This window comes from Pezoporus wallicus, unplaced genomic scaffold (genome assembly GCF_028554395.1).
Source record: "Pezoporus wallicus isolate ANWC-B61680 ecotype Strahan unplaced genomic scaffold, APGP_CSIRO_Pwel_v1 contig_642, whole genome shotgun sequence".
Classification (NCBI taxonomy): Eukaryota; Metazoa; Chordata; class Aves; order Psittaciformes; family Psittacidae; genus Pezoporus; species Pezoporus wallicus.
This window is the reverse complement of record NW_026637470.1, coordinates 880,078-905,135: the sequence shown is the minus strand read 5'-3', so window position 1 is coordinate 905,135 and position 25,058 is coordinate 880,078. Positions and strand designations below refer to the sequence as shown.

Genomic DNA, 25,058 nt, shown 5'->3' with positions numbered 1-25,058 from the left:
CATACAAGCTGAATTAGAAAAATATTTTTATTTACAAGAGTAAATAATGTAGTGCAAGAAGAGTGGATTTAACCCTCAATAATGCATAGATTGGTGCAATTTATAACCTGTGATCTACATCATGTTGCAGAGGTGCAGGCATACCTGCTTTAAAGGTCAGGCCCTTCCTACAGCCACTTTATAGAAAATTTTAAATGAGACAGAAGGCATTTGCACTCTGTACTTGTTACCTATATATCCCATCTAAACTTTACCAAATAAACTGTCACTTAAATAGGTGTTTTTAAGAGTTACTGCAGAACATGAAATAAATTCTTGCCAATGTTATCGATGGAAGAATCCAAAAATAAACTGTTTACTCACTTTGTGAGGTGTCACCTGTTCACACTTAAATATTCTTCTATTTATTCACTAGGGAAGTTACTTTGTCTGATCAGTGGCTCTTGGCAGGGTCAGAAAGTGTTCTGTTGACCAGGGAACTGCTGAAACTCATGAAACTTTGCCTAAGGTTCAGCCAGCAAAACTCCTGTGTTATGATCATATTGCAAATCTACCCATCTAAGAGTTGAGATGGAATATAAAATGCCAAAATCCGAATTGTTATCACTGCATGTACCGAAGCCTTGGCTGGTGTGCCGCAGGTGGCCAGGTTTCACTTTTATGTGATTTTCATGCTTCCAACTTAGAAAAATCTTTAACTTCACTAGTATAATACACTTAAAAAAGCCAATTTCATAAGACATTAGATATGCAAGTAAAAATTCTTCATCAAAACTGGTGGGAGGTTTGCTCATTCTTTGATTAGGCAAAGACTTCGCAAGCTTTCTTCAAGTCCTCCAATGAAATACAGTATGATCATATACTGGGGACAGAAATAATTGCGTTATCTGTTTCGAGTGTTAAATTATAGGGTGGTTTTCCTCTATAGTGGAGAAATCATATCACTGAATTTCCCCACAGTTTTAACTGTTGGACTGCATTATTAATGCCACTAATAGGGTTGGTTGCCAGTTTTTAGATTTGTAGTTGTTCATATCCCATCTTCCCAATGGGACACCAACCTTAAGAAAACTACACTTCAGCTCGTAACAAGAGGATTCTGAGGGTTTGACTCCTGCTGTGCTAAATCATTTGAAAATGTAGATTCATCTTGCTGTATGAGTCTGGTAGCATCCTCATTGCTACTCCCTGAGGAAGAAAGTTCATCTGATGATGGTTCTGCTCTTGCTCCAGGAGGATCATGGGCTTTGGAAAAACATCAAAAGAAATTACTAAAAAAGACCTCACTGCATCTAGGAAGTATATTTATAAATATTTAAATGTGTATATAAAAATCACATATAAGGATAATACACAATGGTTAGTAAATATTGAAGGAATAATAACTGTAACTTTAACTGTATACTTTGTATATACGTAGTATGATTCCCAACTTCTATAAACTATAGCTGGTAAGAAATAAAGCAGGGTTTCATAATTAGTCAACGTATTATTCACAGCTACATATCTTATGCGCTACAAAGGAATTATAGAATTTGAATAATCTTTTTACATTTAATGTTTTTTTTTGTTTGTTTTGGGGGTTATTTTAAATGCTATTCCCTACAGGTGTAGATTCTCAACATGGAAAGTAACTTTTTCTGTATTTTATTACCGAAATATGTCAGAAAGTAGTATTTTCTGAATAACCTTAAACTGCCTACTGGACCTAAGAAAATGCATTTAGTGGAAGAAATTATTTCCATAACTGGAAATACTCTTTTCACAACATCCCCATCAAGGTCCTGTCTTGCAATCTGAAGTGAAACACTTGGTTGAAGGTGGTAGTGCTTTTTAAATGATGACTTGTTATTTTTGTATGGGATGGTAGAGGTTTTTTCCCCTTTCCTGAGCAACACAGTTTTGTTTCTGATATCTCCTTCAATATGGTAAAAAAAAAAAAAAATTGGAGTTTTAATAGACTGAAGCCTGGCATTTGGCTTTCTGTCCCTTAATATTCTTTGTCCCATCAGAAAAAAAACAGCATAAAGCAAAACTTTCTATTTTAGGACAGGAGGAGTCTGCAAGAGCTGACTGAATGTATCTACTGATTCTGTTACTGATCTGAAGAGGCTGAACTGTCTCCTCCTAAGTTACTCCAATTTATCAGCTCTGTGTACCTCACTTTTTCCTCCCACCTTGTATCTGAATGGATAGAGTTTATATGAAATAGGGACCACAGTCTCATTGCATATTGCAGACTGTACATGAAATCAGTCATGTAATTACACTAATGATACCGCATGCTGGGACATGGGAAATAATCTCTTATTTACAGTCACAATCTCTTGCAGTTAATGCTTTTATTAAGTCTCCTTTACCAAGGGATATTCTCCAGAAAGCAACAGCTTTAAGCATATGTCTCGTCTCATCCACCCCTTTTCAATAATCAAAAGATGATTTGTGTGTCAAAAGTTGCTGTTCAGAGGTACCTCTACCAAATCTAGAACACCTCCTTTTATTTTAAAGATCTTACTGAAATACAAAGATAACTCCTCTTTCTTCAGTTTTACTATGACATAAAATTCAAATACTTACCAGATAAAGACTGAAAATACTGCACTGCAAATGCAACCAGAATTGATAAAAGAAAGGTTCCCATGAAGTAGATCTGTGACAATAAGATTAAAAACATAATTACAGCAGTGCAAAATCAAGGTACTGCTCCAACTGAACTCTGCATGTACCAAAGGAGCAATACATACCAGAGTAGATTGTAAAATACTGTTCCAGAAAACTCTCATGTAAAAATAAAGCAATGCTAATGAGCACGGACTAATTGATTCTTGGTTACTATTATTCCAGCACCTACGAGAAGAAGATTGAAACAACTAATTAGTCCTTTACAATGGCGCTAGTCATCTGGGAATTCTCAGTGGGTTTGCAGCAAACCTCAGTAACCCAGGAAAACAAGCAGATATTATCATCACTATCTCACAGATGGTGAAGTAAAAATTCATAGATACATCAGATAAACCTCATTGAGCACAGAATACCTTATCCTAGCAGTGTATTTTTTATTTTCTTGTTAGTCTACAATGGGTCTAAGCATTCAGGCTACCCTTGTCAAGCAGCCACAGTACAAAGCTGTACCAAAGACATTTACTTCTGAGTAAACAGCAGTAGGACTTAATTTAGGATTAGCTGTACAAAATTTAGCTGCCTATGCAGGACTGTGGTGTCTAAACCCCCTTTAGAGACAATGGAGTGCTACACAATGCAGTCAGAGCTCAAAGAGCACTTTAGCTGATCAACTAAAAGGTGTCTGTTCTGGGGTGAGCTGAGTGAGCAGCTTTCTCAGTTCTATCAGTTACGACTTTGCCTACTAAGGGTGTTTAGACAGCTAAATCACAGGCACCTATTTTATGCTACAATTGAATCTTTTCAACCAAGCTGAGGAGGGAGGGGTGAGGTGTGCATATAGACACATAATTTTTTTCATATAAAAATTGTATATAAAATATCAAACATATATTTTAATGTAAAATTCTGTGTTACATATTTTTATATATATAAATATTTTTTAAAAAAAGTATGTGCCCTTCTGGACAAAAGTGTATGAGGACGGGAAAAGCCCGCAGCACTGTCCACTCTGGAATTACTCTCACTGCAAAGCAGATGGATTCAGTCCAAGTAAAGGCAGAATTGAGGCTCAATCTTACAATCCCAGATGGGCCAGCTGGTCCAGAAGCTCTAATTATCAGACTAGTAATTTCATGTGGAGTGGAGGTCATTTAGGGTACAAGTTCAGGCTAACTGCAGTGAAGAACAATTTCAGTGGGTTGGCGGGGAATCAACAAATGACATTTTGATGCTGATATCCTCTCCACTTTTTTTCTGATCACACAATACTCTGTAGCAAAACAGAAGATAACCACTTATGTTCGGTTCACAGCCTCACCTTCAGCTTTTCCTTCTTTAAATATCTGAGAGGCAATTCCACACATCCACCAAGTATTGTGTAAGTGTCCCATTCCCACTTTCTTTTCCAACACATGCTGCTCTACCCAGGTAAATGAAACCTAAGTTAAGTTCTGTGCTGGAACCAGAGGTCTCTAGGTGATCTGTGCATGAACAGTGCTGGCATGTGCAGTTCAGGCAGCAGAATGTGAACCTTCTTCCCTATCTAATATTCTGTGCCACATCATCTGTGCAGGCTGGAATGTCTTTGCAGAATAAATATGAAGGACTGCTGTCATCCCAGTTACATATTTGTAAGATCTGTATTAAATTATGCTCTATTTAGCATTACAAGATTGTTTTGGACTGTATACAAATTGTCAGTGCTTAACTAAGGAACTCAAATATATATGTAATATTATATATTAAACACATTGGAAAAGACCTCCTGGATCATTAAATCCAGTCCCTGCTATTTCAGGTAATCACATATAATCTGGTCTCTTTAACAGGCATAAACTGAAATATTTCGGTAATTTAAACATTTCAAGCATGCTGACCTTAACCTGCCTTAAATCAGACAAGTGAACAAGGTTAATAATTACAGGAGTTGCTGTTCTCCACAGTAAATGCTACTCACATGGAAAACCAGAAGATGCTGATTAAAGGGAAAAAAGACTCACCTGTAATAAAGCTCCTGAAGAAGTGACATACTACTAGAATGCAATGCCTGATCAATTTCCAAGTGATCCAGAATGTAAGAAGGTATGGAGTTGCCCTCTTCTATGACCAGGGCCAAATTAAAGAAACCCTAACAATATAAAAAACATACACACTTCTTAACCATTAAATTTTCATATATATATTTAAGGCCTACTGTAAGCATCAAGTATCTAAATAATGATAACTGCCTTCTATAAACTCATTTAGTCTAATGTGATCTTCACTGAGTAATTATGAAAGCCTTCTCTCCTAACCATAACTCAGGTAAATACTGAAAATGCAAAATAATTAGCATTCATTTGTTGTGACACTGTTTGCATAGAAGTCATCTGGAAAAGATCTGAGCTTTCTTATTTTAATTATTTTTTAAATGCAGCCACCATATCAAACTCTAATTTTTTATCTACTAGGGAAATACAGACTGAAAGTAGAAATGGATTCCTGTTTCATTCCTGTCCACCTAGCTCTATAGATAACAGCAATCTGAATACTGAAATCGAGAGCATAAATTTTCTCCAGACAATCTAAATCCTTAATCTCGCAGTTTTGCTTGCCTGGACAAGTCTTAGGCATCTCTATGTCTCTTACAACCATGAAGGTGAGTACATGAGAAAGAATACAAAATTCCCCATCACTTTAGTTTTCATACTTTAAAAGTTCAGGCACCTCTTCTTTCCTTTCCTGGTTAACTCGTTACTGGTCTCCAGCCGGACATTGAGCCATTGGCCGCACACAAAGAGTTGTCATCAATGGCTCAATGTCCAGCTGGAGACCAGTAATGAGTGGTGTCCCTCAGGGATTAGTGTTGGGACTGGTCTTGTTCAACACCTCTGTGGCTGACATGGACAGTGGGATTGAGTGCGCCCTCATCAAGTTTGCCGATGACACCAAGCTGTGTGGCTCAGTTGATATGCTGGAGGGAAGGAATGACATCCAGAGGGACCCTGACATGCTTGTGAGGTGGGCTGATGCCAACCTCATGAAGTTTAACCATGCCAAGTGCAAGGTCCTACACCTGGGTTGGAGCAATCCCAGGCACAGCTACAGGTTGGGCAGAGAAGAGATTCAGAGCAGCCCTGCAGAGAAGAACTTGGGGGTGTTGGTTGATGAGAAAATGAACATGGGCCGGCAGTGTGCGCTTGCAGCCCAGAAAGCCGACCGTATCCTGGGCTGCATCAAAAGGAGCGTGACCAGCAGGTCAAAGGAGGTGATCCTGCCCCTTTAGTCTGCTCTTGTGAGACCTCACCTGGAGTATTGTGTGCAGTTCTGGTGTCCTCAACATAAAAAGGACACGGAACTCTTGGAACAAGTCCAGAGAAGGGTCACAAGGATGATCAGGGGACTGGAGCACTTCCCGTATAAAGAGAGGCTGAGAAAGTTGGGGCTGTTCAGCCTGGAGAAGAGAAGGCTGCATGGAGACCTCATAGCAGCCTTCCAGTATCTGAAGGGGGCCTATAGGGATGCTGGGGAGGGACTCTTCATTAGAGACTGTAGTGACAGGACAAGGGGAAGTTTAGATTGGATATAAGGAGGAAATTCTTTCCTGTTAGGGTGGTGAGGCACTGGAATAGGTTGCCCAGGGAGGTTGTGAATGCTCCATCCCTGGTGGTGTTCAAGGCCAGGGTGTCATGGTTTAGTGTGAGGTGTCCCGGCTCATGGCAGGGGGGTTGGAACTAGATGATCTTAAGGTCCTTTCCAACCCTAACTATTCTATGATTCTATGATTCTAACAGTAATGTTTTGTGCCAGTATCCTCAAAACAGAACCCAACTATGCTACCTCTAATAAATTAACATACAAGATACTGTCTGAGGACATCTTCATAGGGACAGTGAGAACAGAATATTGCACCTAGGACACTTCAGGAAGATCTGAGGGCAGGAAATTCAGAGTTGAAACACTGCATGTGTTTGGCAACATGCTATGGGTGTTTCTTTGAATTATAAAGCATTTTAAGATAGAATCATAGAATGATGAAGCTTTTGTTGGTGGAGTGAACAAAATTCACCCTAGGATTCACACAGTATACCAAGGGAAAGAAACCAGTCTTCTTGTTTTGCATCCTAAAATAGCAGAGGATAGGACTGGAACATAACTCAGCAGTCTATTAATTGTTCCACTTTGCAGCAGCAAAAATACCAAGGTCACAACAGAATCAATTGTGCCAAGGTAAGACAGCACTCGAGCCATTAACTTCTAGCTTTCAAACCAGCCAAATTCTGTGACTGTCCATCTATGGTATGTTTACTTTCTGTTATCACGAAACAGCAATTACTGACTCGCATAGTATTCTGAAATAGTAATAACTTATTCTAGCAGGCTTCTTCAGTGCAGATGTAGCCAAGCAGAAAAAGCAGTCTCAGATAAATCCTCTATTGTTCTAAGCTCTGATGTATTATAAGCACATTATGACTGCAGACCCACCTGTGAATCTCCCTCTAGTGCAGCTTGTGCATACATCCGCATTGAGAGCTCGAGATCTTTAGACTGGTTCTGGTAACCGTAGTAGTAGAAATCACCCATCTTCAAATAAGCTGTTGAACAAACCAGTAGCAGATCACTGAGAGTAGTTGTGGAAATTTGGATTAGCCAACTATTAATGTGATGGAGAAGGTAATAGTAATTCTAGTCTTTCTGTCTAGTTGTCTCTGTGGCTACTTCACATCAGCCTGCCCATTGAAAATATTTATTCCTGGATGAAACGTCTCACAATTTCTCTTTAATGAATGAATGATATTGCTATTTTCACAAAACCCGAGACTTTGCTAATGATAATTTTGTTAGTTTCAAACCCAACCCAACTCAGGACAACAGTAGGTACAGAATTATCCTGGTCTAGAAGAAAGCAGTGCCCAGCAAATATTTTACATATATCTTTCTGAGATAATGTATGGTAATTAATGCTCCAAGAGGGTGGGCACTGAGCCAGACAAGAGAAAGCATGACACTGCACTAATCTAGGCTGAAGGGTTTAAAATGATCCCCCCATGATCATGTGGATGCTTTCCTGACCTAAGCATTCCCCAAATGGTTTGGAACATTTTTATACCTTGCCTTGCGTATTTAGAAATCCCGCTTGTTTTTACAGTGGACCATAGCAGAGCTCTTCCAGGAAGCAAGTTGGTTACTGACCCAACAGCAGAGGCAGAATGGAAGGCCATGAACACTGTAGTGGATCGTCAAGGAGAGAGCTCCCCTCCACCATACCAACTGCATCATTTCAGCCCTGGCCTGGAGAGCTGAACTGATAAAGTAGGCCTGGAAATGAATTCTGCCAGGGTTAGACTCTCTATCCCAGGCTCTGCACTGCGGATTTGATCCTCTGCTACCGCAGAGAGGAGTCACAGATAAAATTCCCCTTATGTTACTCATGTGAGGAAGAGATAAAGTAATAAAATTCTATCCTTGTTGAACCCAGCAAGTGTTCGAATCAGTCTTACCCCATGAGTCTGAACTTCAGAAGGTCCTCTACTATTGTACCATTGGATTTGCCAAAAGGTCAGCCAAAGTGCACCTTGGCAAGGCATCTACAAACTCCTCACAAAAGCAAGTGGTTTCAGGCTGTATCAATGTGATACTCAGTCTCGGCACTGCTGTGTACTTAAATTAGCAGCCTGAATTATTTTTACACTCTATTTTTCATGTGCTTTTTTTACAAAATACTTAAACCTTCTTTTTTTTCTTTTTTTTTAAACCAGAGAATCCTTCAGTTCCCCAAAACAAGCTGCGCCAATGCTGATAAACTCTGTACCTTAACAGAAAAACTCATAATAAATTAGATAAGGGGTACTTTAGCCTTCATTAGTTTCTCATGACTCAATTATGATATGGAAGTATATTTGCTTTTGGATTTTCCCTTTGATAAACTAACCTTTTTTTTTTTCTTAAACCTTGAGTCAATTGCTCAGGCTCCTCAATATCCAGCCCATTCTCAGGGCTTGGCTTTTTATTATGTCATTTTATTCATATTTTATCAATATAAAGGAAACTCTCAGAAAACCTGTGTGGAAACCCAACACTTGGAATACTTTTTTCCCCCTGATATTCCTATCAAAACACTCAAAAGGAAATGTATGATAAGTAGAGATTTCTCTTCCCTTAACTTGTTCATTCACACAGAAATGATAACAAGCAAACAAACAAAAAAAAGGTAAAATTAAAATTTATAAAGAATTCCTTATACATACCAAATGATGGTGCATTGACTTGAGAAACAGAGAAATTGTAGTATCTCCAAACACAATCAGTTGCTAGGTATTTCCTTGCTAGGTCCTGGAAAGAAAGTAATTGATCCATTCATATCACAGATAAGAGATTATAATCACATTATCATTGAGAAATGCTCCTTTTAGTTGTGAAGACATTTACTTACTGGTCTTTCTTCACAGATGTGTGCTAAATTGGACTGTGACACTTCAATCCCAGTTTCAGCTGCTAAAATATAATGCAGCAAAGCTTCATGCCTAACGTTAGATAAAATAAATGAGTAAAAAACTTAACAAAAATATTTTTAGTTAAAGTTAAATAACCCCCACTAAATAAATTGATAAAAATCACCTAAGAGCAAAATTTTGGTACAAGGTTTCAAAACAAGAGGCTGACATGCCCATGCAACAGCTACACCTACTGGCAATGCATGGTGTAACAAACCGTTCTGGATCTCAGGGATTTGAAAAATTTCTCTCTTGCACTGATGCTAGGTTGGCTCCAGTGGGCATTTACTCTAAATGCAAGATTGATGATAAAGTTGAATTGATATTAAAGGCCAATTACCTATTTAAATATTTCAGATAAAATATTCTTAAGACTCTTACCTCCTCCACTAAAAAAAATACATAATTAACTTAGATGCATACATACGTCAGTCACGCATCCAACTACTTTGATATTCTTTTCCCTTTTCTTTCTATGACTGTAAAGCAAGTAATAAAACCTAATTTTGTATTTGCAGTATAGCAGTTCATTATTGCAGTACAGTGGTACACCACTGCTCATGTGTGCTCCAGAGGAGAGCATCTCTTTAACATTCTGTCCTGTATCTACTCAGTATTACGAAGACTAAACATCCAAAATTAAGAGGAAGTCTTTAAGATTGCAAGATGAAAAAAAAACAAAAACTACTTGGTGAACTAAAACTTCCTACTGAAGGGTCATGCTTCGAGTGATTCTCTCCACAAACTGGAAGCAAATACGGTTAAATACACATTTGACTTCACGAGTAGGTGCTTAAGCAAAGAAATTTCAAATGAAATTGCAAAAGCAATTACCCTTACAGAACTACAGGCAGCTGGGAAGTCAGTTCTTCTGATCCCTAAGTCTCAAAGGGCAATTCAGACAAATTTCTACATTTAAGGCCTTTAAATCAGCCACTGAGAATCAAACCACCAGGACTAACAGGTGTGTAGAACACATGTCTGCTGACACCAACAACCCAGGAATACATTGGCCTGCTTGGCAGTGTAATGATTTACATGTATGCAAGATATATGAAGAAATATTCAGGACCAAAGTTTTCAACATGAACATACTCCTATAACTAGAGATGACTAGGACTAGTATCTGTAACTACCCGTACACTCATCACTGGCATCTTAAGTGAAACTCCAGCAGATTTTTCCTCCTAACTGCAGGGACCAGACGTTCTGGGAACTTAATACCCTGTCACATGCACAGAACTTTAATGGGACTGTATGCGGTACATCAGAACATGCTACAAAAATATTAAAAGAGAGTTGTTGACTGTTAAAAAGTGACGTCAAGTCTCAGTTACTTCAGAACAATCCACTGACAGTTTCTTGTAGACCTCCTAAGTTTGAAGCACTAATTGAGTACTAGCAGGGGAAGGCTGCAGGACTAAACAAGCTGTTGTCTTAATCACGTATGACAGTCTGATGCCTGCATATACAGTATCTGATACTCATGCCTACAGGTCACTGCAAAAATGGAGCATTAACCCGGAAGCTACTTTGAAACCTCCTTGTTGGCTCACTGGATATTGCAGCCTCCTACTATACTTTACAGAGAATATAGTATTAACCATGTACAAAAAACCAACAAACACAATCCAGCAGCTTAAGTATTCACAATGGTATTAGACAGAAGAGAGAAAGAAAAATATGTTTTTTGGAACAGAAGGAATGTTAAAAGTGAAAGGTGCTCCTCTGGCTAATCCAGTGCACATTACATGCTACAGTACTATGGGATGAAAATCACAGGCAGCAGATACACTATTTCCCTCTACAAATTCCCTCTTTTTCACTTGATTCTGAAAGAACTGTTGAATTATGCTTTGGGTCACTCATCCTTCCTTTTATGTTAATGAGTGTTTTGCTGCTGATTTCAGTGGTGCTGCTATTTGTGCTTTTCTTTGAGGTAATGGCCCAATGTAAATTATTTTATCATGCTATAAAGTGAAAATAGAAAATGAACTTGAAGAGAACAGCAAACATACCATGAAAGTTCCAGATAAGCATTGAGAGCTTTTCTGATGACATGACCTAAGTAGCCATTCTTCTCTGCAATGTGTTTTGCCCAGCTATAGAAAAGAACAAACAACAAAAAATGAACAGCTGTGCTCCAGTAATGTTATTCCAACTCACACTGACTCAATGAACACAAAAGGATATAGGATCACCTTCTGACTCCTTCCATAAGAGAAACTATGGGATTTCACAATAATTGCTCCATCAATCTTGCAGCTGCTGACTGAATTGAGAACATTTTGTTCATTCATCTCCATGAGCATACCAGAGATACCCTGTGTTTTTTTTTCCTTGGCAATATTTTTTTTTTTTTTTTAAGAAAACAAACCTAAGTAAGTGCTATAACTAATTACCTGCCTTTTTCTTGATGCAAAATGCCAGTTCTACCACATCATTAGCCTGGTATTTCTTGAAAATCAAATAAGCACGGCTTTGTTAGATACAACCTCTCAGAGCTGTTCTGGTAAAAGATAGTACTGGAAGTACTCAGCATTTCTCAAAATCTGCTGGTGATTTAAGTATTCATTAAATATTCATGTGGATCAAACTTTACTGCCGAAGAGCCTTTTGTCAAGGGGGTTAGCATCATGGAGTATAAGATATTTAGGCTATGGACTTAAAAATCATCAATAACCAAAATAATCCCACCAGAAATATATTCTCATTTGACAAATGGCTTCATTCCTTACATTACAGCTTTTTCTGGATCTCTAGGAAAGTCTTCCATATTTCCTGTGATGTAATACAGAGAGCATCGTAAAGTCCCTTCTATATGTCCTCCTTGGGCAGCTTTATAGAAATAGTGTGCAGCAACTGTCTGTGAAGAAACAAGACACAATTAGCAACTCTGCATTATTAATGTTTATTGAGTTTCCTGGGACTCATTTAATGAAATTAACTACAAGAGGCAATTGGCTAATGAGGGCAAGCCAGTTTAACTACCTTTAACATACTTAGATGAAATAAACCCCCTTTTTCTAGCTTTTTAACAGTTGAGGCTCAAGAACGTTTTTAAAATTGTAAATTCTGGTAATATATGGAATATCAAATAGAAAAGTGTCTAAATGCATTAAACTAACACCTGGCAGCATACAAGTCTTGTGTGCACTGACAAAAGTAAAATTAGCTATTCACTAGTGGGAAGGTTAATAAGGGATCCTGGAGAACAGGACCTAATGCCTAAGTGAAGGCTGCAGGGCAGCAGCAATGCTCAGTATGACCAGCAGTGCACACAGTGCTCAAGCCTCTGAAACTGGTTCATAGAAGATAACACAAGCTGAGTAGGCAGGGCCAGAGCTGCAGAAGCGGGTGGGCTATGTGCCTCTCCATGTTTTACCCTCACAAACAGTAATCTGTAATATAAACCAAAGCAGCATGCAGCCTTAAACAATTTATTTCAGGAAACTTTCAACAATCGATATATGGGGGTTTTGTGAGTAAGCATGGGCTTCAGAGTATCCATCATAGCCGTAACAATGTACTTCTCCTTGCTTATGGCTTTGGTGAATAAAGAAAGCAGGGCACTTTTAGGTGTATGCTTACAATCAGCCAACTCTGAAATGGGTATTTTTGTCCTTGGGGAAGGAAAATGTGTTTGCCAAATGCACACACTGGCAAGCACTGCTTCTGTTGGCAGGCAGCAGAAATGCTCAGTCTGGAGTATATCCAGATCTCAGAACTCACTGGCCATACTGGAAACATCTTTTAGTTCCAAGTACAAGGTCTACTTGCATCTATTACAGCCTTCCTCGTTACGTTTGTGCTGTTGGTTGTAAACTACCTAGTTAGTTGAATAAAGACAACCTAAGTAGACCTTTCTTATTAGAGGAAAATTAATTTTGCACATGTGAATGAGAAAATTTAATACAAGGGCTGCGCCACAGAATGACAAACCAAAATACTGCAGTCTCCCAGGACAGTATTAAATAGTTACATCTGCAAGTCTGGGTTGAAGAACTTTCACTGCAGTTCTGAGGTTCACAGAAGCAATACAAATGTAGCATAGCTGTTCACAAGTTCAGGAGCAAAAGTTCTGCTGCTTTCATCTATTGTGGAAAGCAACTTCAGCCTATACACTTTCCAATCTAAAACCAAGAGAACACAAAAACATCATACAATGTGAGAGCATGCACTATCCTGGTGCTGTCACTGGAAGGAGGAAAGCAGAGGCAGTTGCCAGAGTTAAACCTGTACCTTCTTTGTTTCTAAATTAAGGAACAAACACACCCCTAAGTACGACCAAGATACTTGTGTAACATCTCTCTCTAAGCAGTCTGACTGAATTCCCCAGTAACAACCTAGTTTGTGATAAAAGGTATCAAAATCCAACTCAGAGCAAACACAGCGGTCTCAAGAACAAAGCAAAAAATTCTAAACTGGGTCCTAACATGGTAAGGGTACTATTAAATATTTACTTACTTGATTTCTACCAGGTACTCCAGGGTAAATTCCATCTAAATAAAGGACTCCAAGGTTGTATGATGCATCTGGATTTCCCAATTCTTCAGCAACTAACCAGTGTTCAGCTGCTTTCCTGTAGTCTCTTTTAAAATTGTGGTAATACCATCCTAATCCATTCACTGCCTGGGGCAAGCCCTTAGGGAAGGAGAAGAGCGGTCTCAGGTCACACATTTGATTCTGCTTTGGGTCATTCTGCAATTTCAACCTGCTGCTCAACTTTGGGTGCTCTTGTGACCTTGCCTAGATTCTAGATGCCTGGATGCACAAGGATCCAGCCAAAATTACGCTGATCTGGGATTAAAAGATACAAAGGTTCACTGGCTTTTTTTCACTTTATTCTTCCTTGTGGCCTCATACTAAGAGCAAGGAATATGACTCCAGTGCTCCAGTGTTGTCTCAGTCTCAGCTGCGTCTGCAGCCAGATTTGTACCTGGTGACAAGAAAAAATCGTGAACTTTTAATCTGTTTTCTCTACAAAACCAAACCAGGACATCTGGTGTTGTGAACTCCTAGAACCTGGCTGACAGGATTAGCAATCAAAAACCCCTGCTTTTAAACTAGACTATTTCCATGAGAATGACTAGGAAGCAATGACCACAGAACTTTGTGATGCTGTTTTCAAAATGTATTCGAACAACATCATCCAGGTCTGCTTAAGAGAGTCCTACATGCTATTACTAAGGTGCATCTTTGCATCAATAACTATGGATCAAGAGGAGAAAGTCTTCCTGGGACAGATTTTATTTTGGTTGCAATGAGTCACCGTCTCCTTGCGTAAACTGGTGGGTCATATGGTGGCTGTAAGTCTGCCAGCAGTTCAAATTACTCTCTACCAATAAACACAAACATGCTATTTACTCCTATTTTATAATGTATGTTTAATAACAACCAAGAACCAGAACAATGACATAAGGTAAAAACTACATAAAAAATCTCAGTGCACAAATGTGAGTTACTTGCTTGCTACTGCTGGCTTCTCCACTAGTCTCCTTATGTAATCTCTATAGAAAGAATTGCATACTAGTGGCACTTACAAAGGCCTTGTGGAAAATATTCCTTTCAGGTTTAAACCATTTTACTAACTTACCCATCAAAAAATGCAAAAGTAGTTAAGCTTTTCAATAATTATTATGTTATTTTTGTATAGAAAATTCGCACCAGAGCATAAAAACTGGGTTAAAGGAGAGTAATGAAATTGTTGTCTCTAGGATGCTTACTGGAATCTGTTCCTCAGATCCTGAGACAAAGGTATTTTGATCACACTGTGAAAGACAATCAATTTACTCAAGCTTTTTCCAAATGGGCAGTAGAACAGGTAGAACAGGCATAATTCTTTTCTGATGGTGGTCAGCAAGGAAGCCCATTTTCATTATCAGTCTAAGAGCTAGGAAGGTATTCAAGGTCTAGGTGCTCTTTTATTTTTATACTAAGGAATAGATCATGGCTTGGGTAATCACACTGTACTAGATCATTAAACAGATTGAGGCTCCTCTCCTCTGTGGTGCCCCTGCTATGGGAAAAACAGAACGCTTTGAGACATCCAGGTCTTCTCCCTGAAGTAGTGAAGAGCTGCTCAGGGAGAGCACATACAGTCTTTTTCCAGTCACCAGCATTCCCTGGAGGGGTTTTAACTCTAAGCAGAGAGAACTGGCCATATAGCCATAAACCACCACAGCTCCAGGGGGGTTGGACAGGAAGCCACCATTCTTCTGCATTCAGCTCTTGTGCTGAAGGAATGCATAATCACTTAGTGCACACTGCGGAAGTACAATCCAGAACTCAGTCTTTACTCCTTTTCATCCACTTTAAAACTTAAAGACACTGTAATTATAGCAAAGCCTGCTGGCATGGTTGTTCAAAGACAGCAGCTCTCTCTACCTGGCTGTGGAGAGATCACCATGTCAAAATTTTAAGTCCTGGCAGGCACCCCTCTGAAAAACATACCCAGTACGGTCTGGAAAAAAATGCTTAGGAACATGAGGCAAAACCATACTCCTGGATCAACTATTCACTCTGTACAGTCACTTAACTATCATCAAATTCCAAAGATGTAAGTAGAGAGAAATTTTTTACTTCCATGGATATTTTGGCTGATTTTGAGTGGTCTAGTCTGCCAGTTTGGGGAAATAAAGGCTTTCACCATTCATGCTGAAGACACTGGGAGAAACAACCAGTATTTACACACAGTTATGGCAACAGGCATTTTATATAAATCAGAGTTAATTATTATTAGCATCTGGTATAGGACTTTTACAATAAAATATTTATTATATTTTACCTTGGCTGCTGCCTTCTTCATTAATTCCAAAGCAAGTTTTGTATTTTTTTTCACACCTTGGCCCTATGAAATGGATATGTGAAACAATTTATAAATACAGAAAATTTAGAGAAATTTATGAATACAGAATACCAGCTAGTGAAAATTCACATATACACATTGAAACTGCATTTTAAAATTGATACTGCTATTTACTATGTGTTATTCAGAATCTCAGTGATTCAGTCCAGGAAAAAATATTTCACCAGTTGATCCAATTGATTTTTATGGGTAAATAACATCACAGATCTTTCACTTTCAGCAACTAAGGAAGAATAATTAGCATTCCAAGGTACATAGATTGCTCACAATTTGGCAATGAATAAGAGCTCTTATCTTTCCTGAAAAAGGATGACAGAGTGTCTCCAGAGGAAATACATAGATACATAGAATACCCATAAAAATTAATTCCAGACATGGAATTAATAGCTATGAGAGCTCAAAATTAACACAAGCAAAACTTAAGCAAGCATTTGGTAGAGAACAGCCTTCTACAGCCAAAAGATTGAGACGAAAACCTAACGGTTCTTCCCTAATATCTCTAATTTCCAGTACTGTTGAATGTGTTTTGGGTGATGCTGCTTAGCTGACTCAACTTACCTCACTCAGGTGGAGTTATGCCTGAGTTTAGCCAGTGCTGCCTACTGCTTCTAGCAGGGTACAACTAACTGTATGCAGAGACTATTTAATTCCTACTCAAAAAAAAAAAACAAACCCAAAATAACCAAAAAGTCCCAGAGGTCTAAAAAAGGCCATTCTGAGAAAGGATCAAACTTTCACCTACACCTCTACCCCAAGGTCTATGCCCACTAGCAGGTTAGAATTTTTAGGTGACAAACCATTAGAAAAACTTAAGATCCACAATTTAGGTGGCATTTTGATCCTGCATCTGGGTAGAAACAAAGTGACTAAACTGCTTCAAACTTGCCATTTTTAAAAACGTTGTGCATATAGGATAAAAATTAATACTAGTTTCACAACCATTGATTTTCTAAAAAATCTAAAAGCATCTGTATACACTCTCACAATGAATCACTGCAGATAACTTACAAACATCCACGTCATAGGAATGATTTTTTTAAAGTGAGACTATGAAACATGACTTACCTTAAATAACACAATGGCATAATCATATATTAACACTGGATCTTCTGTTTCTATTGCACCCTTTGCATACCATTCTATTGCAGCTTCAGGATTCTTTGCCACTCCTTGTTGGCCCCAAAAAAGCATCTGAGCCAATCGTTGCTAGAAGAAAACAACATAAACTCTTATGTTATAAATGCTAGTATAGAATTGTAGGATCAGACTTGTAAAATCCATTTAAGCCTGCAAATGTGTGAAGAAACTAGGTATACATCTTCAACAGTTTGAAAACAGTTGGTTATCAGGAATATTTATAGGGCTTCCCAGTGGTGAAATGCAGTGATACTAAATCTACATCAAGGTTATTTTTTACAGCTGTCAGTACCACGGAAGTCTGGCTTGATTTAAGCAGAGAGGTAAGTGACAGAGGCAGACTTGATGTATGCGATGGCTCAGTATTACAACATATTGCTGCTGGTCTCAGATTAAGCAGCAATAACTGCACCATGTCAAACACAAAGCCAGGAAAAACAATCAGAGAAGGAGATTGCTAAGTCTTGAACAACAATTTCCTTTTGCCTTGCATCATCAGTGGTGAGGCACTCGAACAGGCTGTTGAAAGAAGTGGTAAATGCTCCATCCCTGATAGTGTTCAAGGGCAGGCTGGACAGAGCCTTGGGTGATATGGTCTAGGGTGAGGTGTCTCTGCCCATGGCAGCGGAGTTGGAACTGGATGATCTTAAAGTCCTTTCCAATCCTAACTATTCCTTGATTGTTACAGCTTTTTTGCATGGTCACTGGATATTATCAGAGAGAAACATGGGAAATAGTTTAAGCTCATAAAAAGAAGCAATTTGGGGTGGAAGAAGAAAACGCCTGTCCACTCTCCTCCACAACTTTCCTACATAGTCTATATACTTACATGACGTGTGTATAAAACGAAGAAAGGGAAACGTATTACTTCATACCTGTGCAGCTGCGTTTCCTCTTGTTGCTTCATGTTTTAACCACATAAAGACATCACCGTTTTCTTTTGTTTGAGCTTTTAGCAGTTCATCATCCATCAGCCTTATCGTTTCAACAAATGCCTGAAGAGCAGGTGAACAGAAAAAAAAATGATTACACAATGATTTCATATATCTGCCACGAAAAAGGTTATCTATTTCCTGTTTATCCCCAAAAATTTGAGATCAATTCTCAAAAATTCTCACCACCCCTCTACTGGCCAGTGCATTAAGACCCATCCTTTCATCCAGTGTAAAACCATTTACTGCTTCATTACAGCACAAAACTTGCAAGTCCACTCTACAGTGGAAAGATATGCCAAGGCATCAACAACTGAGCCCCCTTTCCCCACACCTTTGTAGTTTTAAATGCACTTAATAATGGCAAAGGAATGCTTTTAAGCTTTTTAAGACTTTTTTAGTTTCTATAGAAATCTCTCTTTAAAGATAAAAAAGGAAGCTGGCAGAAAGCTTGATGAAGACCTGCCCTACAGCACTCTTACCTAGGTGCTGCCTGCTGATTTTCAGTTCTTTAGTACGAAAAATATCTCTGTTTTTGATAGAGTTGTGTTGCCTCCTGTTTAGCATTCTAAAATCATTTTACTGTAACTTTATCTCATCAGATAGCTATTTAACAGGTAAATCTTTCAATGAGATTATAGAAAAGTGTTAGTATGGAGAGGACAATTCCATCTTTTCCACAAACTTTATGATGTTTGGCTAAGGAAACAGCAGATCAGTTGCTTAGTAAACACATCCAATTATATTAATAATTGAAAATCTGAGCGAGGAATTAGAGCCCAAGAAAAAGACTTAGACTTTACTGAAAGACAGGCATGTGGGAATTTCTGAGGATTTGAGAGTAACTTTGATATGTTTTCCCCCTTACTAAGAAACAGAGTAATGATACCTACTTACAATTTGGAGGATTTTGTAACACATAGAATCATAGAGTGGCTTGGATTGGAAGGGACCTTTAAAGATCATTTAGTCCAACACCCCTGCCATGGGCAGGGACATCAATCAGATGAGCTAGTATTTGTAAATCAAGGCAAAAAGGTTCTGGCCATGTAACTAATATACAAAGTCATTTGCACAGAAAATGAGCTCAGACACACTTTTAACTCTTTTACCTGTTCCCCTTTTATAGTGTGTTGATCCAATGATGTCTTTATTGCAATATTACTGTAATAAGCATATGACAGCTCCAAATCAAGTGGATAGTTATTAATGCCTTGGTAATGTTTATACCCAAGATTCATCACAGCAAGTCTCTCATTCCCCTGAGCACCAACCAAACTATACAGCAGTCCCTGGCAAAAATCAATAGACATAAACAAGAGTGAATTCAGCGCACATTTCACAAGTTTAGCACTTTGGTGGAGATTTACAGTGAACAGTGTTCATACCAGTAGCTGATAGACGAGCTATACAACGTAAACACAGTGTCCCAGTTTAAGCCACTCGCTCACTCCCTCTCGTCTTCCTCCCCCTTCTCCCAGAGGAATAGGGAGGAGAATTGAAAGAATGTAACTCCCACGGGTTGAGATAAGAACAGTCCAGTAACTAAGGTATAACACAAATCACTACTGCTACCACCAATAATAATAATGATAAGGGAAATAACAAGGGAAGAGAATACAACCACTCACCACCCGGTGACTGATACCCAGCCTGGCTTGAGCAGTGACCTAGCCCTTCCAGGTATCTGCCCACAGTTTATATAGTGGGCATGACATGTTGCAGTATGGAATACCTCTGGCTAGTTTGGGTCAGGTGTCCTGTCTCTGCTTCCTTCCGGCTTCCCCTCCTCCCTGGCAGAACATGAGACTCACAAAGTCCTCGGTCAGACTAAACATTACTTAGCAACAGCTAAAAACATGGGTGTTATCAGCATTGTTCCCAGGCTGAAAGTCAAAAGCACAGCACTGCAGCAGCTACTAAGAAGGAGAAAAATGACTGCTACTGCTGAACCCAGGACACACAGGTACAGAAGCACAGTCCTACAGTAGTTAAAACATCTATAGAAGATGAAAATAGAAAGATTTGACAGAAAAACTAGATACTAAATACTTTTCGAGTATTGCACTTATTCTGCCACTGCTAAGTCTGCAGCAATTTTTAAAGCCACCTTATGATAGTGTTAATTATACTCTGACACTTTCTATACTCAGCAGTACCTTAACTAGTCTCACTGACGTCAACCAGAGTTTTCTCACTGAATTCAGTGGAAACATCTGGAAGTTAACAAACAACACTTGAAAATCTTACCCTAAGGATCTGACAGGAATAGAAGGATGGGACTTGTGGCTGACAAGGTTTCAGCACAAAGCCCCCTTGAGATACCTGTTAATTAGTGCTAGACATAGTCTAGGTACCTGCACATTTGCCAAAATCATTTTCAGTGCTACTATTATTTTTCACCTGCACAGTAATAAAAACAGTGGTGTCCCATCTGTGCTGGATATTAAATTATCTTCTACAATATCTGAAGCAGATCCAGTAATGGAATTACTTAGCCTCCAAAATTAGCATCAGCATTAGATATAATCCATAATTAGGGTATAAACCAGGCTTCTGTCTAAGGTTTCTTGTGTTTGAGAAAATATAGTGAGCTTGATCTCAGATTGGCCTCTCAGGGGTACTTCTGATTTAGTATCCTGTAACCAACTTAGGCAGATCTGCTATTCTTCATGAGCATTTTATATGATACCATTATATCACAATTAAATATCTGTTGGCAGTTTCAGTGTAGCCCTCTTCCAGTGATATACACACACCTTCCCTTTATTTGACCTTGCAATGGAATCATATGGAAACATTCTAGTTATTTCCAACCTGCCTAAAAGGTCTGGAGTTCACATGCTCTGCAGTCCATAAGCTGAAGCACAATCAGTTTTTCTCCAAACAAAAGTGTTTTACTTTGCTACCTTTAATCATTTGACCATTAGATATATATTTGACCATTATATATATATGTGACCATCAGTGCCACAGTTTTGCACACCGTAGAATGGGACTGCTTTCCTGACTCTACCATGCAATCTTTCCACTTTAGATTTGCCTGACATGAGACTATTTTCATACTCATCTACAGATACGGGTGACTCAAATTATACCTCATCCTACCTCCTCAGTGACTGGGAAAAGCATTATGTTCCATGCTGTTCACTTTACCACCATTTTTAGGTCTTACTAAAACATCGATTTCCTTTTTCTGCATGAGCAGGATAAGGATTCTCACCATCAGGACATCATAAAGACTTCACTGACATTGGGCTATTTAGAAGTAGTGGTATTGAGGAATCCCTTCAACCGCAGCCTGGATCTGGAAGCCATTACACAACTTTTAATTCAACTGATCATAAATTCATCCCATTTCTAAATTGCTTTTAGAAGTAATTAATTTCACAGACATAACCAAACATATTAAATATACTACCTTTGTGCGATCCACAGACACACCAAGCCCTGTTTCAAATACAACTGCAAGGAAATAGGAAGCCTTATGGTATCCACAACAACTGGACTCCACCAAGAGAGGGACAGAGGAGCCCATATTGCTCAGGCCATCAGTGCTGGACAGACCCTTTGAAACCTTATCAAATATCCTTCGACCAACTTCTAGAACTGTATCACTTCCATCTTCTAACACTAAAAATAAAACACAGGACACACAGTTACTGCAAGAGTTAAAATCCGGTACTGATTTCCCCTCGTTAATTTCTCAGGACTGAGGCAGATTCTGTTATTTCTTATGCTGAATGGTATTCTCATCGCAGACAACCAAAATTCCTAGATACAAGGTACTATTGAATAGTAAGAGTGAATAAAAGTCTAAAAGATCATCTCAAAGTAACCAACCACTAAAAACGTAAGGATATCTCTATTTCCTTCCATAGAATATGCCATACTTCATTTGCAGCACAACATATAAGCCACATTACACTCCATTACTCAGCTGATACCAACAAAAATGTATAAGACATGAAATGAAGTCAAAGCATACTAACTTACATGAAATATATTGTGGAGTTTTTTAAAGGCAATAAAATAAAATATGATTACCATCTGGAGCACTGAAATCTGTGTCTTTTAATAGTTTGAGCAAAGTATGGTACTTTTCCCTGAGCTCTTTTCCCCACGTGAAGGCATCACATTTGGATTTTTCACCATATTTATGAACCAGCTTCAAATAATAGTTTTCACAGTAACCTGGAGAAAACAACATATTTAAGACATGAAAGCTGACTTGGCTGGTCTTTAAAACAAACTTCTGGCAGATAAAAAATGATGTTTCTAGGGTAAACTAAAAATTTAACTAAAAATTTCTAGTTTAAACTAAGATAATTTATTGATAAAAGCTCATATAGCTAGTGCAGGCCACTTACAAATATGTATTCCTTCTACTCTCTTCCATACTCTAGTCACAATATATGCAATCAAATTCTAATTGGAAATATAAATTAGTTTTCAGCACACATTTAAGCTATGTTATTCTTTCACTGAAGTGACTGCTTTGATAGAAACCTCTCAATTACTACCCATCAGGCAACTGTGGCAGAGACATTCTAGCAAAACCCAGCCATTCTGGGGAAAAGGTTTAAAATACATGTGCCTTTAGGGTTGTTTAGGATTGAAACTGAAGACGGGCAATCAAACAGCTTACATGAAAGCTTGAAACTGTTTCTTTGTCCCTTTATGCAACTGTCTTGTTAGAGAAGAAATATGATTTAAGCTTGTATTCCATGGCATGAAAGACTTCGCAGGAACAAAACCACAGCTTTAGCTACCAGTAACAGGCCTAATCTCTTCAAATTGCCTTTTTTCTTGTTATGGCTGAATTTAAGTTTACTTTTGATGATTGTTATACAGATTCTGGCAAAAGGAAAGAAAACAGGTCTCCAAAGATAACAGTTTAAAATTCGTATGTCATAGATCAACACTCACAATTTCTTTGCGCTTTTTCACCCTGCTTTACAATATGTCTGTACGCATAAACTATTTCTTGAATGTCCATGCATCTCTCGTAGTAAAGTTCAATTTGTTCCACTGTTTCTTTGTCATGAAGAGGGTTAGAAATCTATAAAAAGGCAAATTATGGATAAATAGCATCCACAGTATTTATTGTTGTCAATGTTTAACTAGAAAGAAGTGTTACACACAAAAACTAAAAGGAAACATTGTTTACTCCAATCAGCTTACCTAGCAAATCACATTAATGTGCCAGGCAACCTGATGCTGGCTACAAGAGGCTATGACTTTAAACATTCAGTGTAATCCAAAAAACCATGGATGAACTTCCAAAATTGACTAAGCCTGTGTGACCTTCACCACCTATTTCAATAAACCCACTAATTTATCAAGTGTGTTCAATATTGTATCATCAAAAACTCTGGGAAACAAAGCAATTCTACTTATATATAGATATATGAACATCGTTTTACATGTGAAGAGGTAACTAACATTCTGAGATTTCAACAGAAAATTATCACATTTTAGTTCCCAAGTACTATTATGATTTATAGCAAGTTTATCACTTAGCAAGAGCTTCAGTTAAGAAAAAAAATACAATAAAAAGCACAGCCATAGCTGGCTGCTAACATTTAAACATTTCCAAATACTGCTTTCACTTACCTGTTCTGTTTCCAACACATTGAGACGATAGTACTTCACAGGTCCAAAGAATGCTTCAATACCATTTACATATCCACTACCTCCAAGAACAAAGTATCCAGCAGTGTCATCATAATAGAAATCTTCCCTAAAACTTGAAAACAATAAAGAGAAGTTGGCAATCAAGAAGTACTATGAAAGATAAAAGGAAATATGTATCTCAAAATTTCCGTAACTGACAGCCTTAAGCTCATTGCCACTACCTTCTTTTCTCATCTGTTTTCTCTCAAAATCTACTCTGCAATTTGGTGTGGCAAGGTGTGGAGTAAATTTAACAAACCCTTTGTCTACAGACATACTAAACCAGCAAGGTGTTTTATTTTTCTGACCTGTAGGTATCTTCTGGTGTTTTATACATCATTACACAACCTAAGAGATTTCAGTATCAGCTCTCCCTTGCACGTTTCTAGAATTGGCATATGAAAATTTAAGTTATTTGTCTCCTAGGGTTACTATCTACAAATTTACAATTTCTGGTTTGAAACCATAGCAGAGAAGGAAAAACACTGAAGTCTGTCCTGCAATTTACTGTAACTTACTTTCTATATTATCAGGTTTATCACGATTATTTGCACAAAAAAGAGTGAATCTTAAATTATAGTGAAATAAAACAATTAAATTAAAGAAATATTCAGTTCCTTAGAATGAAGGATAGAGCAAGAACATTTTTGGTAGAAATTTTGCTCTCTACCTAAGCAAATTAAGTAACAATTTCACCATTGAAATCGGAGCTCTCTCACAGCAACAGCAAAACTTCCCTTGACTTCAGTAAGGCCAAGACTTCGTTTGAAGATAGATCCTAATACCACTTACCTTACAATCAGACTTTAGTGAGGGTTATTAGATGCTAGGGTACTAGATCATGCAGCATGTTAATGAGCTCATGGCATTAACAAAATTTTTTAGCTCATGCTCCATGTAAGCACAGTAAAATGCAAACTGTTTTTGAAAGCACAGAGTGGAAAACCACCCCACAGACATTTTGAAAATCATCTGGAATCTCAGTTACAAACTTGTGCTCTCATTCTCCCATTTTCTGTATCTGAACACACACACAAATCTATTACTCAACAAAGGGGAAAATGCTGCTTACGTAAAAGACTGATGATGATGTCTTTTCAAATTCTTCCCAACACTGCTTACTTCTATCTAAAAGAACACAAAATATTAATTAAACAAGATATTACAAGATTTATTTATTAAGCCATTTCAACTCGTAGTTCAGAAGATTACAGCTGCAGCTTGTTGCATCTCCTCTGCACCAAAGAGGAAGGTGTCACATACCCAATATACATCATAAGAGTTTAACAGAAAGCATTGGCACTGTCTGTCATGGCCAACTGCAAGCAATCAAAAATAGCAAAAATAGCA

General features: G+C 38.1%; 1 protein-coding gene across 1 annotated transcript in view; it reads right to left on the bottom strand.

Annotated features, from left to right (window-relative positions):
- Window positions 1–646: 646 nt before the first annotated feature.
- Window positions 647–25,058, bottom strand: part of SEL1L3 (SEL1L family member 3) — a 37,426-nt gene continuing 13,014 nt past the window's right edge. The window contains exons 6-24 of the mRNA XM_057405603.1: window positions 24,781–24,836; window positions 23,649–23,781; window positions 22,962–23,094; window positions 22,080–22,226; window positions 21,454–21,665; window positions 19,145–19,324; window positions 17,976–18,095; window positions 17,029–17,169; window positions 15,883–15,945; window positions 13,563–13,739; window positions 11,834–11,961; window positions 11,114–11,197; window positions 9,035–9,125; window positions 8,850–8,934; window positions 7,087–7,196; window positions 4,623–4,750; window positions 2,745–2,847; window positions 2,578–2,650; window positions 647–1,245 (exon numbers count right to left, since the gene is read on the bottom strand). Of these exons, the coding sequence (XP_057261586.1) occupies window positions 1,079–1,245; window positions 2,578–2,650; window positions 2,745–2,847; window positions 4,623–4,750; window positions 7,087–7,196; window positions 8,850–8,934; window positions 9,035–9,125; window positions 11,114–11,197; window positions 11,834–11,961; window positions 13,563–13,739; window positions 15,883–15,945; window positions 17,029–17,169; window positions 17,976–18,095; window positions 19,145–19,324; window positions 21,454–21,665; window positions 22,080–22,226; window positions 22,962–23,094; window positions 23,649–23,781; window positions 24,781–24,836 (2,331 nt within the window). The 3' untranslated portion in view covers window positions 647–1,078. The remainder of the gene's footprint in view (window positions 1,246–2,577; window positions 2,651–2,744; window positions 2,848–4,622; window positions 4,751–7,086; window positions 7,197–8,849; window positions 8,935–9,034; window positions 9,126–11,113; window positions 11,198–11,833; window positions 11,962–13,562; window positions 13,740–15,882; window positions 15,946–17,028; window positions 17,170–17,975; window positions 18,096–19,144; window positions 19,325–21,453; window positions 21,666–22,079; window positions 22,227–22,961; window positions 23,095–23,648; window positions 23,782–24,780; window positions 24,837–25,058) is intronic.